General features: G+C 34.1%; 1 protein-coding gene across 2 annotated transcripts in view; it reads right to left on the bottom strand.

Moving 5' to 3' along the window:
- Positions 1-18,300, bottom strand: part of CSMD1 (CUB and Sushi multiple domains 1) — a 1,077,872-nt gene that overhangs the window by 275,799 nt on the left and 783,773 nt on the right. For both annotated transcript variants that reach the window (XM_064650377.1, XM_064650376.1), the window contains exon 12: positions 14,418-14,530. In XM_064650377.1, coding sequence (XP_064506447.1) covers positions 14,418-14,530 — 113 coding nt within the window. The remainder of the gene's footprint in view (positions 1-14,417; positions 14,531-18,300) is intronic.

Below are 18,300 nucleotides of genomic sequence, written 5' to 3'. Positions count from 1 at the left end.
ACAATCAATTTTACATGTCCAGGGTAAACACATATCAAATCTGAACAGGGATGAGGGAGAAGGTTTTTGTTATTTGTTGAAGAAAAAATGTATGATACCTACTGACTAATAATGATACAGAAAATGAAATTCATTGCCAATAACTGTAGAAAAATAAATCTGGGAAAAAAAATTATGAGTTTGCAGGCACAATTATAGGTTCTGACTTGACAGCTAGGACTCGGGAACAGGAACTCTGGCATACTAAAGGTAATTCTATGAAACTGTAAGCTACTGAAAATAAGAATTGCTGGCAAAGGAACAGTGAACAAAACAGATAATAATACTCTGACATCACACAAAAACCTATTTCACTTGAATGTTAAAATTTCTATGTAGTTCTGCTCCTCCATTTAAAAAAAGGAAATATTAGAACTAGAGGAGGAAAACAAAAGGTCAAAGTTACTGAGGAACTGAAGATTAATTGAATAGACTCCAAATCTCTTTTTTTGGGAGGTGAAATATATGTGTTCAAAAAGTGATTGGACATGGAAGCAAATCTTATTGAGAGGCAAAGAAGTACTTGAGGCATGTATCACTGGAAACAGAGAAAGTACTAAGATTATCTCTGTCTTCTGATATATCACTGTGTAAGTCACCATTTCCTCCTTAAAAATCTATTTTTGTCAGGTATCAACATGCTATTGGCTTTTCGTCTCACTGTAGATTTTTATCCTATTGTTTTGTGATAAAGAACAGGATACTGTTCAAATTGCAGTGTTCATCTTGCTTTACTAGAGTAGAGCCCATCTGTACAAAAGGCTGAGAAGTGCCTTCAACAAAAGTTAGCACAAAGTTATCCTGTGGAAAGTAAGTTAGCAGGTTATCATGGAAAACAGGAAGCACAGGAAAAATTAAGTGCAGATGCCTCAGAAATCATCAGAATAACATAAGGATGAATATTAGGAAAAGGTGAATCATGGAATGAGGCAAAAGGCAATAACAGAACTTGTAGAATTAAATTGTTACAATTAGAATGAAGAGGAAGAAAAACAGCTAGCAGAAAAGGAGAATGAAGAACACTTTCACTTTTCTAGAAAAAGAAAATCCTATCTAGATAACATAAGTTTAAATAAAATTAAGTGAAGGGCAGAAAAGGAAGAGAACAGTTTAAGGACCACTTAGAAAATGTAGACACATTTAAAGGAACAGGGCCTAATTAAGTTCACATTAAAGTCCTTAAACTGAAGCAGTCAATGAACTATTAGCAATTATCTACAAAAAATTCTGGAGAACAAGGCAGTCTCAGATGACTGGGCAAGGTCACATGTAATAACTGTCTCAAAAACTGGAGAAAAGAGGACCCAAGGAATTACACAAATATCTATGTATGTAATTTGTCCCCTCAGACTAGGAAAATTATATGCTTTATCTTCCTTTACAATGGAATATCATTGAACATCTTTACCTAAAAGTATCCTAAGTCCTGACAAGAAAAGCACAATAGTTGTCCAGAAAAGAAAATCAATGAGCTATCAATATTTTTAAAATACAAGCAAATCCTGTGTAATAGAATTGTAAAACCAACACTGATCCTGAGCAAAGTAATGGAACAGCCAACACAAGAGTCTATTTCAAAAGGGTTAAAAGACAAAATTATAATTACCACCAGTTAACATTGTTTTATGGAAAATTGGCCATGTCATACAAACAATATGATTTTCAGATTATAAACTCAGTTGACACAATATATTTGGACTTCTTTCAACCATTTAAATTAGTAACACATGGCATGCTAATTAAGAATTGGCATGATAGAAAATTAATTTACTGCACATTAAATGGATTAAAATTATATAATTATAGTATTTCAAAGCATAAATGCAAATAAAGAACTATCGTTAGACAATAGAACAGCTTCAATTAGCTTAATATATATTATTTGAGCCCAATCCCAACAATTTGTTACACAAATATTACAGCAAACTAGGTAAAAGATATTGCCAAAGCATTTTTAATATGCTGTAGCCCTGTGACATATAGGTGTGCATGTCTTCTTGGGCATAAGTTTCCACATAAGTGGAAGTATGCTTTTTCTCATACTCTTACAGAAAACAAAACAATACTAAAAAAATAATTTTAAAAAAATTTCAAGCCTATGGCAGCTGAGAATTTTGTAAAATAAAATCGTAGGAGCTTCAAGATCGGTATGCTTCTAATGCAGGTTATAAAAGCAGTAAGCACTCAGATAAAAAATGTTAGCTTTGGAAGTTATCCATGTATAAGGCTAAAGAGAGAGAAAGATACCTTGGTAGTAGTATTTGGAATGGGAAAGGTGATTACACTGCAATCAAATGTACTGTGTGTGCAGTGTGGACATCTAAATAACTTAATTTTACTTTATTGTATTTCAATAAAGGAACAAGAAGGAGGAAGTATTGTTCCAAAAATATTCTTCTGAAGGGAAAAAAAAAAGGAAAAAAAAAAGAGAAAACATCTTTAGGCTCTATGTTCCTATACTCTGCTCTTGCAGGACAAATTCTGCACTCCAGTGTTGGTATCAGTCCAGCAACTTTTAGTGGTTTTTGGGGATGCACAATTTCCCCAAGATCTCAGTTTCTCACTTTGATCACCTTTGAGACTTTATTGTATGTGCACTTGTCTCAGTTTGGCGAGATTGGAATGTTTGCTAAAGAGGATGAGTTATGAGGTAGAACTAACTCCTCTCTCTCAGCAATTGTAAATCCAAAATTAAGGGGGTCTAATCGAGGAAGTATGGAAAAAAGAAGAAATATCAACCCTTTATTAAAAGATATATGGTATGTTGGCAAGGACAGTAACAGAACACAAAAAAAACCCAACTAGACAATAGTCCTGTACCCAAAAAGTCCCCTTCAAACAAAAGAAACAGACTGAGTACTTGTCTGTCCTTCAGTGCGGTTCTAATCACGGTTGGCCGGGGCGCTGTTGGATCACTGGCGGTGCAGAACCTGAAATTTTCTGTGGTGGCCTGCAGGGGGTGCTGTTGGGCTCTGGCAACCACCACGCGGGAGGGGTCTTGGGTGGGGGGTGTCGGATCATGGGAGAAGCCGAAAAAATGGGGACCCTTCCCCCAATGGAAGAAGAGGAAAAGAAAAACAGTCCACCCCCACAGAACTCACTGTTGTTCTTGGATGACGGTGTTTCAAGTCTCCTCCCTTTCTCCCATTGAGCACAAAACTCTCCGATGAAAACACAGCAGGTTCGGGCTGGAGACAAGGGCAGCTTGCAATCCAGCTGAGGCCAGTGGTCAGGGCTGACCAGTTCGGGAGCCAGAAAAACTGGCCTCAAGGCTTTTTCTCCAAAATGCCTGCACACAGACCCCGTCTCCATTCCAGAGAGAGACCCAAAAACTGTCTTCTTTGTGAGGAGGGCCAGCTACAGAATCCAAACTTCTCCCCCCTCACTAGAGTCTTCGATGGGCCATCAGTTAGGAATTCGGCTCTGCCGGCTAGATCTTTTGTAAAGTTAATTGCCCCCCCTCTCTTCTTCCCATTCGAACTCCATCTTTCTTACAGTGGAGCTGGGGAAGAAAAAATTCCCCCTTGGATTTATAACCTATAACAGCACCCTTTCCAGCTACAGAGAAGTTCCTGCTATTCCTAACTATCTTGTAGGATCACAATTTTTTTGCCGTGCCTCTTTCCTTATTGGCTCAGTCCCCTTGGCCACCTGAGAGTTCTGGTATGTGATTAAGGAAGATACACTCTCTCTCTCTTTCCAAAGTTGCTGACATGACTAAGGTTTTAACAACAAGACTTTTTCCTCCCTAATTTAATACACTTTCTGAGGAACATAAGCTAACACAAAAGTACTCTGCAGACAAATACAGGAAGTCTCACATCTTAGAATTGAATCTGGAAGACATTTCATGTAAACATACCAAAACAGTGCGTACCTACCTGTACATGTAAATATTTGGTAGGGATATTATACATATAAGAAAGAAAAAAACATGCAAATAAAATTCATGTGGTCTTTTCAGTGAGAGCAATCAAACCCCTGAAATTTCACAGAAGCATGTTAGAGAGTTTTCACAAGCATTAACTGTCTATTTGACTTTGAATACCTAGACTGGACTTCTCAGTATTAAAATACCATTCATCATCTTGGTTTTCCACCTACACATCCAGAAGAAAAAGAAAGGACAGGTTGAGTTATGATGGGGATTCAACAGTGTCGGGGTTTTTTTGATGAAAAAAAGCCTCCCTCTGAGTATTGCTAGTCTGTGGAAGTTAACTGCACAAACGTATTTCAGAAGATCCATTTTCTAGTAGATGTCATCGGTTCTTTACTATTAGAATAAAACTGAGTTTTCAGAAGTGTCTAGATGCAAGAGAGAGCATGCAAGCACACACAATACTAAAATATTGTTGCAGCTTTTCATTAACCTCATTCAGCAATCCTCACATATAATAACGCGTCTAAATGGATTTTATTTTTATATGCTATCATATATATAATGAGAAATTAAATGCACAAAATCTAAAATTTGTTCTTGATAATGTTTTAGATTAGGAACTATTGTTTTTCTCAAACTTCATAACAACATAAATATTTCATCTGAAATATTTCATCTGAATAACCATAACCACCTTTAATCTAAATTGCTAATAAAACAGGAGAGCAATTTAAAAAGGTTGCTCTAGAGGATATGCTGACTTTGTAACAGGTGGAGGTGTTCGTATGTCAAATCAATTTCAGTCAAAGTGTGAAATTAATGTCTGTATATGAGCTGAATAGATAAATCACACCGTTGGTGAAAGGAATTGGGAAAGAAAAAAAGTATTGAAGAACTTTGAAGAATTCTTTACTGAAATAAATCAGTTCTACAGAGGATGTTACTAATAGACATCTGTATGTGTTGAAATTAAAATATTCAGCTGTTGCTTAATGTTTCCCATAGATTTTACTTTAGTAACAGCTATCAGTATTAATTGTGTTTTGAAAAGTATTTGAGGTTTAAATATAATGCTCCATTTGAAATCATGTGACATTAGAAATTATTTCCATTTGGCACTTAGTAACTAACCACGACATTTAAAAAAATTCAATAAATGCTATAATAAAGGCATTTATTTTTTTGCAGATACTGTTTAATGACCCAAACCTGACCATCTTTTTTCTTTTCATGGTATAACTACTAGAAGAAAAGATACCGATAGGCACCAAAATCCTTAAAGCTGTAATTGATTTTAATTAGATGATACTAGGAAGTAAATTTACACACTTTACTGGGAATTAGCAGAGGTGGAGGTGATCTACAGTGACCTGGAAAATAATCAGGACTCCAAGGATTTGGATGAAATCCAGTGCAGGTGAAAGCTTGTATGGAGCGCACTGATGTCATACACCAACACTCTGGTGTTAAAGGACTGGGCAAACACTGAGGCACCAAATGTATATATCCTGGTCTGCCAGCTCCAGTAATTCAAAGAGAATCTCTATCCGCCCTTCTCCTCAACCCTATGGGCTTGCATCTCAGCTATGAAAAGACTGTCCCATCAGGTCTGGTGTCTCGAAGGAAATGTGGAGAATCTCTCTCCTTCCTTATCCCTACTGGGCTTAAACACAACACATGTACACACACACTTTTCCCTAACTAGGAAGAGAGACACAACTAAGGACACTAAAGTTACATGGACAAGTAGAAGTACTTGCTCAAGTGTACCACTGCCCTCAGACTGCTGCAGTTTAATCCTCCTGAGAGGATTTGCATTCTTCTTTCAAAGATTAAGCTGCAGTTGTGAAAGGTCAAAATGTCACTGAAGGAGAACCCTCACACAGATTACTTACCTAAATCTGTATTTTAAGTTTATTGTACTTTGTTAATTTTAACATTCCTGAAGATCTCCTTGCAGATGTAACAGACATTTTCAGAAAATAAAGGTAACTCCCATTCCCAGGGTTTTATCACTGCCTTTGATCAAAAGAACACCAGTTTTTCTAACTGGGTGTATCTTAAAAATCAGAACATGATCTTTTTATAATATAACACTAAATATAAGTTAGGCAAAACTCACTGAATTCATTTTGTGGTATGCAATGTATTCTAATACATATAAAAGAAAGCCACAATATGAAAAAATTTGGGTAAATTTTGAAGTGAGAGATTATTCAGATTCTTTGAAATTATACTAATATGCGAAATGCACTTTATATATCTATAAATGCATATATATATATATTTAAATGGCTACCATAAAGTCTTAACTGCAAGCAGGATTTTATGTACAGTGTTTTAAGATCACCTTAGTTTTTTCTTCAGCTTGTATTTAATATTTTATTTATCAAATTACCTTGTGTTGTTTCATAAAAAGATCTGTTAATATACTGACATTATGCATATATATGCACAGAAAATTCTGTGAGGGTTAATGTTTGACTCAAAAAATAGTGTGTTTTTTGAGGTTCCAGATAAATATTTGCTTCGAAAAAAATTACAATAATATTGCATTTTGTCTTAGAGAAGCAAATTAAATATTTATCAAGACTATTAAAACAATGTTTTCTTCAAAGTTTATTGACTTCAAGGATAACTTATCAGTTCTCACAGCTTATTCACACATTTATTCAGATAGATATACTTAAAAAAGTCATCAATATTAGAATTTTTTGACTTTTTAGTGTTAGGTTAACTGTTAGACTCAACAATATTAAGGGTCATTTCCAACCTAAATGTTTCTATGACTCCATCAATACAGCCCAAGGTATGTCAGCCATCATATCTTTTAATTAATTCTTTCATTACTGTTGCAGAAAGGTTGGCTACTTAAAATGACATAGATAGGAAAATAAAGCTTAAACTAAGTGACAGCACTGGTGAGGCAATATGAACGACTGACTTATTGCTCATTTAAAATCAAGTGTTTGATTTTTAAAACCATACTGTGGGCGTCATGCATCAAAAGGCTCCAAAACTAAAGGGTAATATAATTCTCATGATTTGATCTTTGTAGCAAAAAATATAGAAAACTGGCACAAAATTAAAATATTTTGATAAGAATTTATCATAGTCTTATTCAAAAGAAAAAATCATAACATCTATCTGTTGCTTATTAACTGTGATGTATTTTTATGTCTGACTATCATTTGCAGAAAACTTACAAATGAATGGAGGATGTTTAAGAACGCCAATCAATCTCAGCCATAGATATTAGCAGGAGATTTTGAGTACGTGCACCACTTTATGAATTAAATAAAACAAATTACTAAAATAGAATTATTTTGGCTTAAAGAGTGAAAAGACTATCTTCTAAGGTAATGTCAGTGGAAAATTAAGTTCATGGTGCATACACTGTGGTGTTTTCCATATTAAAAAAACAGGAGAAAGTTTTAACTGGTAAAAGAACCAAATGGTTTTAACATATGAAAATATTCACATAAAACATGACACATATTTATTGTCTATCCTCCAAAAGCATACACTTTTATAGTGCCTGAATTATAATATATGGGAACAAAATACAAAAAGAAAACTTAATATACATGAAATAGATGAAAGAAAGAGAACAGCTTAGAGCAAAATCAGAAACTTAAAGTTTTCATTGAATGACTTATGAGTTGTTTTCTTTCCAAGCATTACACTGTACATAATGATTTTGCTGTGTGTACATCCAATTGAGTCCTAAAAAATCATAATTCCTATAATTTCTTTCAGCACAGGTTTTATCAAACCTCCAAGCAGTAACAAAGTTTTATATCAATACTGGTAGTGCAATCACATTTATAAGGTAGTTGTGTGTTTGTAAAGAACTGCACTGATTTAAGGTTTACTGATTACTGTAGCTGTATGCAAAAAGACATCTGAGCATCTGAAATATGTTTTTGAAAGTATTTTTTCTACTAGTCTCATGAGGAAAGAAGAATCATATTCCACACAATCATAATGATGAGCTTAAAGTTTAACCATTTTCAGCTGCTTGCAGGGGTTGATATACTTCCTGACATCTCCAGGAATTCTTAATAACTTCAAATTATATAAAATGCTAGGATTATATCACTGAGTCACCAGATTTCTTTTATAACACTTTTATGAACTAAAGAATAGGCTAGTGAAATAACTTAATTAGCTTATATAACCACATAAAGGCAGGAATAAAAATGAGTTCTAAACAGACCAAAAAACAGATGTTATACTGGTTATCAAGAAGTCTGGAAGTCAAAACATTAAATATATTCATTAGACTGACAGGTCTACAGGGTTGAATAGGAGAAAAATCTCAAGCATAATAAAATTCTAAAACGTTCACATCTAAAAGTTCAAGCTGACTGTCATCTGCTTTTGTGTCAGTGTGATATAGTGGACAGGACCACAAGCAAGGAAGGGGGTCCTGGTCAGTGGCAGTGCCCTGGCAGCCAGGAGGGCCAATCGTGTGCTGGGGGGGCATCAGGCACAGCATCACCAGCTGGTAGAAGGAGGGGATTGTCCCGCTCTGCTCTGCACTGGGGGAGCCTCACCTTGAATATTGTGTGCAGGTTTGGGCACTGCAATACAAAAAAGAAATTAAGCTGTTTGAGAGTGTCCAAAGGAGGGTAATGAAGATGGTGAAGGGCCTGGAGGAGAAGCTGTAAGAGTAGTGACTAAGGTCACTTATCTGTTCAGCCTGGAGGAGAGTGAGATGAGATCTTACCATACTCTACAACTTCCTCATGAGGGGAAGAGGAGGGACAGGCACTGATCTCTTCTCTGGGGTGACCAGTGACAGGACACGAGGGAATGGCCTGAAGTTGTGTCAGAGGAGGTTTAGGTTGGATATTAGAAAAAGGTTCTTCACCCTGTAGGTGGTTGGGCGCTGGAACAAGCTCTTCAGGGAAGTGGTCACAGCATCAAGCCTGACAGAATTCAAGAAACATTTGGATCATACTCTCAGGCACATGGTGTGACTCTTGGGGATGACCCTGTGCAGGGTTAAGGGTTGGACTTGATGATCCTTGTGGTTCCCTTCCAAGTCAGCATATTGTGTGATTCTGTGATTCTGTGAAGTAGCCTAGTGATCAGCTGTCTGTATGATCCACCTTGGACTTAAAAGCCATAAAGAACCTGTTTTTAGATATGGTACACTCATAACGTGAGTGGAATAAGACAATCATGCACATTATTCACCTCATCAATCCTCTTTTTAGGCTGCAACTGTGACCTAACATGACTGTTTGATATTGTTACAAGGCCTAAAGTCATATTATCATGCTACATTATCCTGACCTGGATATGCATGGCAATGACTATGTCTAACTCATCCATATAAGAAGTAAATGCACGCTTCAATCAATATTAAGAAATGGCATAAACCAAATTTTTCTGTTGATTCAAATCTGCCCAAAATATTGCATCTGATCACATATGCTGGGCAAGTTTGGGCATGAATGGCCCACTTATGGTCAAAACAAAATCAAAATGCAGCCCAAGCAGAAAACTAACTGGGGAAAAAAAAATGCATGAATAAAGAATTACTTTAATTACCAACTCTTTACCCATTTTATCTGAAAAAGTTCCTGCCTGAGGCCATGACCAGCACTGAATTGCAAAAAAATCTTTCTTGTAAAAGTATGGTCTTAGAATGTCATTGGTAGAAACATACTTTTTTGGTGTTACAAGACCAACTTGTGACCTCAAAGTGGTGGTATGCTGATATTAATTTTCTTTTTGTCACTTTATGCATGTTATATCTATTAAATGTATGTATCATATTGTTCTTTATATACATAGTACCCAAAACTAGCCAGATTTGAGAGTGATTGCATGGCAGGACTGGCATTTAGGTTAGAGGTTAAAAAAATTTATTTCAGTAAATAGTTTATTCATTCAAAACCAGTACTTTTGGTGAACTTAAACCAATTTAATCAGAGTGCTTAGAAGATACTAGGCCCTGTTCTAATGCATATTTAAAATTTATTCAGACTTAAGCAACTTCAACAGGGGAGATTAGCAACACTCTTCATAATAACCATCAGCAAGTTCACATTATTCTTTCAGGAGATGACATACAAGGGTATCAGATATGTCCCTTGTGTGGAAAAATACACTGAGGTCTTTCATAACCTTACTAAATACCCAGGTAAAAGGAAAAATTATATTAGAAATAAATGGAACTTACGGTCCATTTTCTTAATTCCTTTACTTTCTAAATAGATCTATTGCAAAAATTCTGAAAGCTGTCTTAACAATGGCCTAAATACTGTATTTTTTACTCTAAATAAGTTTCCTTCTCATTTCTTTTGGTTGAAAAATCTATTTTAAAGCAGCACTCTATATACAAGTATTCATTTAGAAATCTTAGTGGGTTTTATCATGAAATCTCAGCTGTGAAACACATAATGTAATTTTGTTTTCCTTGTCTTTAGTTTATGAAAACGTGTGGAGTAACACCTGGGCTTCTTGGCTTCAGTAAAGAAAATTGTCATAGATTATAATGAGAAGAAGATTTCAATATAGATCCTTTGATACACTTAGGTGTGGTATTACAATATATCTCGTTCTTCAAGGACAGAACAATTTAAATTTCTGGCCTTTTCACAGAAAAGATGCTTTCAGAGGATTCTTTCAGAAATGTATTAAACCATTCTGTTAAGATATCTGGGATCTATAACAAAGAATGAGGGACTTTCAGATATGGTCTATAAAATAACTTTTTAAAGAAAAAGTAACCACAGGTGCAGATTAATCTTCAGGATTGTTTGGTTTTTTATGTGTTAATAACTTTATGTTATAGCAATAGTAATATGGTTCTAATATGGTTTAGAAAGTTTAGCATCAAAGTCAAGGTTTCCTGTAGTGTCTTGCATTTTACTTATTAATAATTCAAGTGCATTATTATACAATGCAATACATATAGGTAATGCTTACATTATTTTTGTCTTTATAATACATGACAACTCATGATGACTGGCAGAAAAAATATCAAGGTAACTATTGTATTTTCTAACATAGTAGTTGTTTGTCAGATTTTTTTTATTACCATCTGTGTTTCCATAGCTCACCTTCCACTGCACACCATGATAGAAGCACAGTGTTATTCCTCTGTATTCCAAACTGTTTCTAGTAACTACCTCTTGAAGATGTATTAATGAAATCTTTCTTGTGATCCAACTTTCGGAGAACTGCACTGTACAGTCTAAGAAGCCTGATTAATTAAGCAGACTACAGAATTTTCTTAAGGTAAATATCAACTATATTCAAAATCAAGAAATTTGAGTAGTGAGAATACAGATAGCAGTACATATTTCTGACATTAACATGTTTCTGAAGATGAGACAAAGAAGAGGCATAAGAATATGAAAGAATTACTCCTCCCTTAATCCCTTAGGCAAACTGTAAACAGGATTAAATTTACTATTCACACACGAAATCTCTCATGCATATCAGTTCATTTACAGGCATCATTTCATGCCATTTTACGTGGACATACTAGTAATGTAGGGCAGGTGGATTGCATCATTACAATGCTTCTCTAAAAATTAAAGTGAGATGAATTCAGTTAAAGCAACAATTTTCTATAAACTATGACACTATTTAAATAGTAATATAAACAAATATCTTACTGTAATAGATAAAAAGCCAAGATTCAGTTGGTCAATTGTAAAATATTGCCCAAGATGTTGAGAAATCATGTTCTAATCCTGAGTAAACTCAGATTTTATGGTAAAAAAAGATCGAAATAAGAATGTCCTTTACTTTGTCTCTACAGAACATGCATAACCCATCAAAGTGTACAGTTTGCCTTCTTTTTAGGTAGCTGCTATCACAAAGACAGTGTCCTCAAGGTTATATGCCACAGACCATTAACTTTCTCACAATTAAAATGAAATTCTATTTTTAGACAGGTTCTTTGACTGCTAAACAAAGGGGAAGAAGAATCATTGAGGCATCTTGTGACAGAATAGAGGTTTAAACTTCACAGTTATCCTAAAGCAGGAGGTATATTTAGAGTGCAGATGGATAAAAGTTTTGTCAACAATAAAAGATGAGAAAATTCTAATAAAACTAATAAGAGCATTGATATGAAAGAAAAAAGTTATAGTTCACCTTTGTATTAAGATGTTTACTATACTTCTGAGATGGTAAACATTTCATACTTTACAATTCTGAAATTAATTACCAAAACTTAAAAAAAACCCCACAAAATAACTCACACCCGGTTGTAAGACAAGACTGAAAGCCAGATTCTCAGTGTCAAATGATAAAAATATACTTCATAAGAGAGATCCCACTGCTACTGCAAAATTCATAGTGTATACTTCAGGTCAGAAAGTCCTCAGAAGTAAGAAGCTGAACTCCACAAATAAAATCTTTGTTAGACAAATACAGAAATGAAAACAGCTGAATTCATATTAAAAATACCAGAAAGAAATTATTATGAGAAGTTCATAATTTTGGTTTGAGGAAATAAAGTGTCAGATACATAACTTGTGCCAATACTCTGCACTATATAATCACTGTTTCCACTTTATGTAGTTCACAAATGGATTCTATAATGACAATATATTGTCTTAATAAACACGGACCCTAGAAATGACACAAGTACAAAGATGAAACCATCAAAGAAGGGGTGAGAAGAGATAGGTTTAATTTGGACAGAGTTGTTATTGTCCTCAGGCAATACAACACACTTGAGCTCTGTAACTATAAAGGCTGAATATGTGGCACCACATCTTAAGGTTCCTTAATATCTTAGCCATAGAAATACTACAGGCCTGCGTTGTCTTTTTCACTCATAGCTCTACAATATCCCACTTAAGTAATTATGATAGTGTTTCAAGAGCCTCTGTGATTTTTCTTACTGTTCTCATATAGTTATCATCATGGCCATGGACCTGCAAACATCAGTAGTTTTGCTGTGGAGGATTCTCATCAGAAGTGATTGCCACCCTCATGAGAATCATCCCTTGTTTCTCCTTCCTTTCCTCTTTTTCCTTCTTGTTTTGTTGATTTCAGTTCATGTTAAAGAAAACCAAAACAAGATTCCTAAAAAAAGTAGATATTAATAATTTAAACACTCAATAAATATTATCCAACAATATATGCACACAGAAACCTAACCTCTGAATGTACACTTGATCTAATTAGCATGCTCCAATCAATGTCATGAGTGGGAATAACCAGTGGTTCAGCTGCAGTGAGTCCTAAAGAAAAATATACAGTTCTAGGGGGAAATTGTGGTGGAAATATAATCCTAAACACTGCCATTATCACCATCTGCTTCAATGGAGGGCCCACTAGTAGGAGAATATTGGTGTTTCCTGGCTGAACACTGGGAAACATTTTCCCTTCCTCTTCCTTTCAATGTTCACAACATGCCACCAGCCACAGACACCACTCGTAAAAACCTGGTCAGGCCAGCCTGTTTTAATGTCCTTAGTCCAATAAATGTACAGGTTGCTAAACTTGAAGTTAAGATCCACATAACTTTTAAGACTTTATTTTGCGTGGTTTGGTGTTGAAACAGTAAGGTTTTTCAAGTGATATCTGGTGTTTCATCATGAAATTTTGGTGTTTCATCAGAAATAAAGTGTTTTATCTACAAGTGAAATGAAATACTTAGAAAGGGTGCTTCAGTTTCTGGAAAATGTTTAAGGAGAACTCCCACTCTTCTAGTTAAGTTACTTTTAGTTATTGAACAGTGAACAGTCTCTCAATGTTTTGCAACATATTTTGTACGAAAGTAATTTTGAAAAAATTATTATCAAATAATTTTCATCATATGTGCCCATAATGAACTATTGAAAATAGTATTAAGTGATTTCCCTTATCCTTAAGGTGAACTAATTCACATGGAAATTAACAAAAAATGATACCATATGTTAAAAAGCAACAGCTCTTTCTATCTGCAGGTCTATGCAACATATTAAAATGGAAATTATCAATACATGCATATGTACTAACAAATAGTATGTATTTTTTAATAGGGTGAATCAACTTCAGAAAGTATTAAACTGCAGCACATAGTCAAAATAATTAAAGCAATATCTCTGTTTTTGTTACATACTAATTTTGACCTAGGTCTGTGAATATTCTCAGTGAGGCATGAAAACATGTTTTGTAACTACCCCAATAAAGTCTTGTGAATATTAACCATAATTTTCAAATAGTATCCAATATGAGAAATTATACATGTTAGCAGAATGTAAAATTTATGATCTTTCAAATATAATAGAAATTTGTAGCTTCTATTGACCTCCCAGCAAAAAGCCTTAGAACAATAAATTTAATTTTTACTTGCAAATATTTTTAGTTATTTTTTGGGTATTTGCAAATCCATATCTTCATTAACCTTTAATTAACAATAGAGACAGTATCAAAACTCTAAATTTGCGAAAGGACTAAATGCCTATTTGAAATAAATTTGTTGGAGTATAATGAAGTTACTACATGAGTTTAAAATGGTTAATTTAGCTCATACCTTGATAAACAGCTTTGAATCCTGGTGAGCCAATGCTGTCATCAGACTGTAAATGAAGCCACATCTGGTTGCTCATGCTCACAATAAGATCAGGAACACTAGATCCAGTGAGTCTGTATGTAGGATAAATGGTAGAGTCATTTGTAGAGGCATAAATTGCTATTACTATTATTATTACTACTGCTACTACCACAAAACACAACCTTTTAAACTATTCACATATTATTTAGGCCTATTTGCAATACATTATTCTCATGTTCTTATCAGCTGTTTTTTGATAAAATTAACTATTCCACATGAATTAGAACAATGTGAAGTAATAGAAAAAATACATTTTGAATGAATGCATTCAACAATGATTAAACACTTTTAATAAACCTGTTCCTACCTAAAGCTTTCCTTAAGTAATTAAGTGACTGCATGAATTAGTTTCCAACTATTTAGATTAGTATTGCTTTTTTTGCCATGTTTTCTGAAAGTGGAGGAAATTGCTCTACATGCCTTACAACCTATGTGTTCAGAACTTACCAGGATCACATCTATTCAAATAACTCACAGTGATCCCTTAAATTTCAGGGAAAATTGCTATTTCTCATACAGTAGAAAGCCAAGACTGCTGGGAGAGGAAGGGAAGGAAAAGGGAGAAAATGAAACATAAAGAAAATTAAAAAAAAAAAAAAAAAAAAAAGCCAAAAAGCAGAATCAATAAATAGCAGAATCAGTTTTTGTAATGGTGGTGGTTTTGTGTCTGGTGGGGGATTTTTGTGTGGTTTTGTTTGTTTGCTTGTTTTAGTTTTGTTTGGGTTTTTTGTTTGCTTCTTTGGTGTTTTGTTGTTTGTTTATTTTTACTAGGGTTTACCTGAGAATACCCCTGCATATACCCCTACATCCTTCAACTAGGAGGATGGCAGATCGGGTAGATCAAATGTTTAGGGAATGTAGGTCTGTCTGCCAACACATGCTGTTGCTGATTTTTGAGTTTGTCGCAGTCTGTAATCATCTTAAGATCAGATTGTTTTCAAGTTCAAGAACAGAGACTTGCAGACCAGCCATTCAGATTGGATGGTCTTAATCTCATTTCATGTGGAGATGAACAATTCTAGGTGATCTCTACATGAAGAAAGTTAGAATGTTGAGGGAATTGATGCAACTGGTGAAGTAATGGAAGTCAAACTCAAGCCAAGCTTCTCAGTACTCTGAACAGACTCACAGGTGAGAAGAGGCAACTCTAAGAGAAAGAAACTTTTTGCACCAGTTTGCTCTCCGCTTACTTGTCCAAAAGAAACCATACCTAGGTTATTAAGAATGGTCTCCAGGACCAGAAATATTGGGGTTTTTATGATTTATAAAAGTGTAGGTTGTCTTCCAAGCCCCCAGGAAATCTCCAAACTTTGTGCGAATAGAAGAAAATGATAAAGGTTTGCTAAAATGTATTTCAGTACCATGAATATTTTTTGTGCACTGCAATAGCTGACATAAGCAGCTGGGTTTGAACCACTAATGTACAATTCCATCTTTGTATCAGAGAAAAAAACCTACAAGTTTTCTATACAGGAAAAGTTAAAAAACTCATATTTTAAGGGGAATCATTTAGAAAAAAATAAGTTTTAATGTAACTGCTGCAAGAAGAATATAAATCATAACATTTGAAGACAAAGCAGACTTTCTAAACCAAACTGTTAGTTTAATATACAAGAATTTAAAAACACAAAACAGGGCAATGCAGGAAACATCCTGACTGATAAACTTCATCTCATACTTGATGATCACTACCAAATTAATTTGTAAGGATAGTCACTAGCTCCTGGACGAACTCTGTTAAATATGAGAAATAACTTTCAAAACTTTATAGCATAAACATATTTAGATTACTAATAAGTAAGTTTTATTACTGTATTTCCAGAGCTAAACATCTCAGCATACATGATCCATGAAGTAAGACTACCATATTTTAAACACTTAAGGATTACAGATGAAGCAATTGTTAAAAATTATAAAATCGATGGGCATATTGCCCTTTAATTAATTAAGCTGTTGATGATTAGATTTTCTAAAAAATTTACTATAAATAATAAAATTAAATTGCTTTAATAAAATCCAACAGATCCTTAATCAATATACCAACTGGATGGTCAGAGAAATGCATTAAATTGATTTGAAATAGTTTGCTTTTCATCAAAGTATATTGGCTTTTTCTACTGTCTCCATGTTATTTTACAAGAACTTAAAATACTTTTTCTAATTATTTTCCCAATTTCCTCCAAAAATAAATTTGACATGGAGCATCCACACTTTATTTTTTTCTCCTTTTTAAACATCAATATTCCTTCTTATTGCCCTCTAGCTGTAGTGCTACAGCTTTAAGGTTACATAAATAATTACTGATGGATGAGAGTTTGGACACTATAAGAAAGCTTGTGCTAGGATCATTTACATATTATGATCCTCAGCTCCCCCAGTCATTCCATAAAGGATTTAAAGGTCCCTTATTAACTGACCTGCCTTCACCCAGTTCCAATATTCACAGGATGTCTGTCTTATAAACATCCTGGCATGACTGAGCTCACTGTAAAGTTTGAATTTGTTTACAATACAAGGTTTGTTTACAATGTTGAAATAAGTTTACAACACACCCAGAAGCAGATACTACCTTGAGGGCTCTAACACGTGAGAATTGGAAAATTTTGCATGGGCCCAAGGCTTGTGTGTTCAGACACAACAATTGAAAGGTTCAAATCACTTGGAATTAGGTTTGAATTTAGAAAGTTATTTATTTTATCATATTTTGTTCAAACTAAATTATAAAATCTATAAAGTTTTAGAATCAAATGCATGAGATTCTATAGTAATATTTTTCAGAATTTCTGCAGAAATGCTGACATTTACTCTGCTAATGGAAGTTTGAAGAGCATAGTGAAAGCTATATCATTTTTTAAGATATCCTGAGAAATTTAGAAATTAAATCTAGCCAGAAAAGTCTTTGCTATAAGTTCCTTCATTCCCCTGGGAAGAATAAGTAACTGCAAGGTGCTGCTCAAACCTCATTAAACATAACAGATGTTATTAAAACCAACTAATAAAAAATGTTGATAAGAAAATCACTCTGACATTTAGTTATGAACTTTCTCATGATAATGTAGTCTAAAAGTGGCCTTAATATTTTATGAGGAATGTTACTTTGCATTCACAGAAGACCTTTCTCAAAAGCAAATGAAATAGAGCATATCCGGGATGCTGTTTAAATACAATGTATTTCATAATGTAGTGTTTAATAACTGCAAGAACAATGTCTCAATTGAAATTCAGATTCATTGCTAATTATTGTGAGATTGCAGTTTCATCTTTGGGCCTTCCTGTATTTCTTGTGTATTTCAGTTATTAATCATTTACTGTCTCAAATGATTTTCAGAGTAATGTTAATTTTGCAACCCAAAAGGCAGATAAATTTAATTGCATAGACCTCACTTTCATCAAACGTACAATTTACAGTAAAGATGGTAGGTCTAGCACTGTCCTAAGTGATAGGCTGGGGAGTAATAGGGATAAAACAATTGCTGTTTTAGTCAAAAAATATATTGAAGAAATGGCATAAAGTATTGCATTTCTCTAGTGAGAACATCATACTAGATCTAAAAATGCCATTGATACATTTAGAAGTGGATGTATGCTACAGGATCTTTAAAGTGTTATTAAAGTGAAAAAAAATTATAGAAGGTGATGTTATTATGGGGTGTTGTCTTCTTAAGATAACAAAAATAACACTTAATATGAGAAAATAAAATTTTAGATTTTTTTTATTTTATTTTTGGGGCAGTCACAGAAAATACATGTGGAATAGGTAGCACAGGCTAAATGCCTTCAGATGGAATGATAAACCCCCCAA

This window comes from Pseudopipra pipra, chromosome 3 (assembly GCF_036250125.1).
Source record: "Pseudopipra pipra isolate bDixPip1 chromosome 3, bDixPip1.hap1, whole genome shotgun sequence".
NCBI lineage: Eukaryota > Metazoa > Chordata > Aves > Passeriformes > Pipridae > Pseudopipra > Pseudopipra pipra.
Note: the sequence above shows the minus strand (reverse complement) of the source record. Positions and strands in the feature narration are given on the sequence as shown.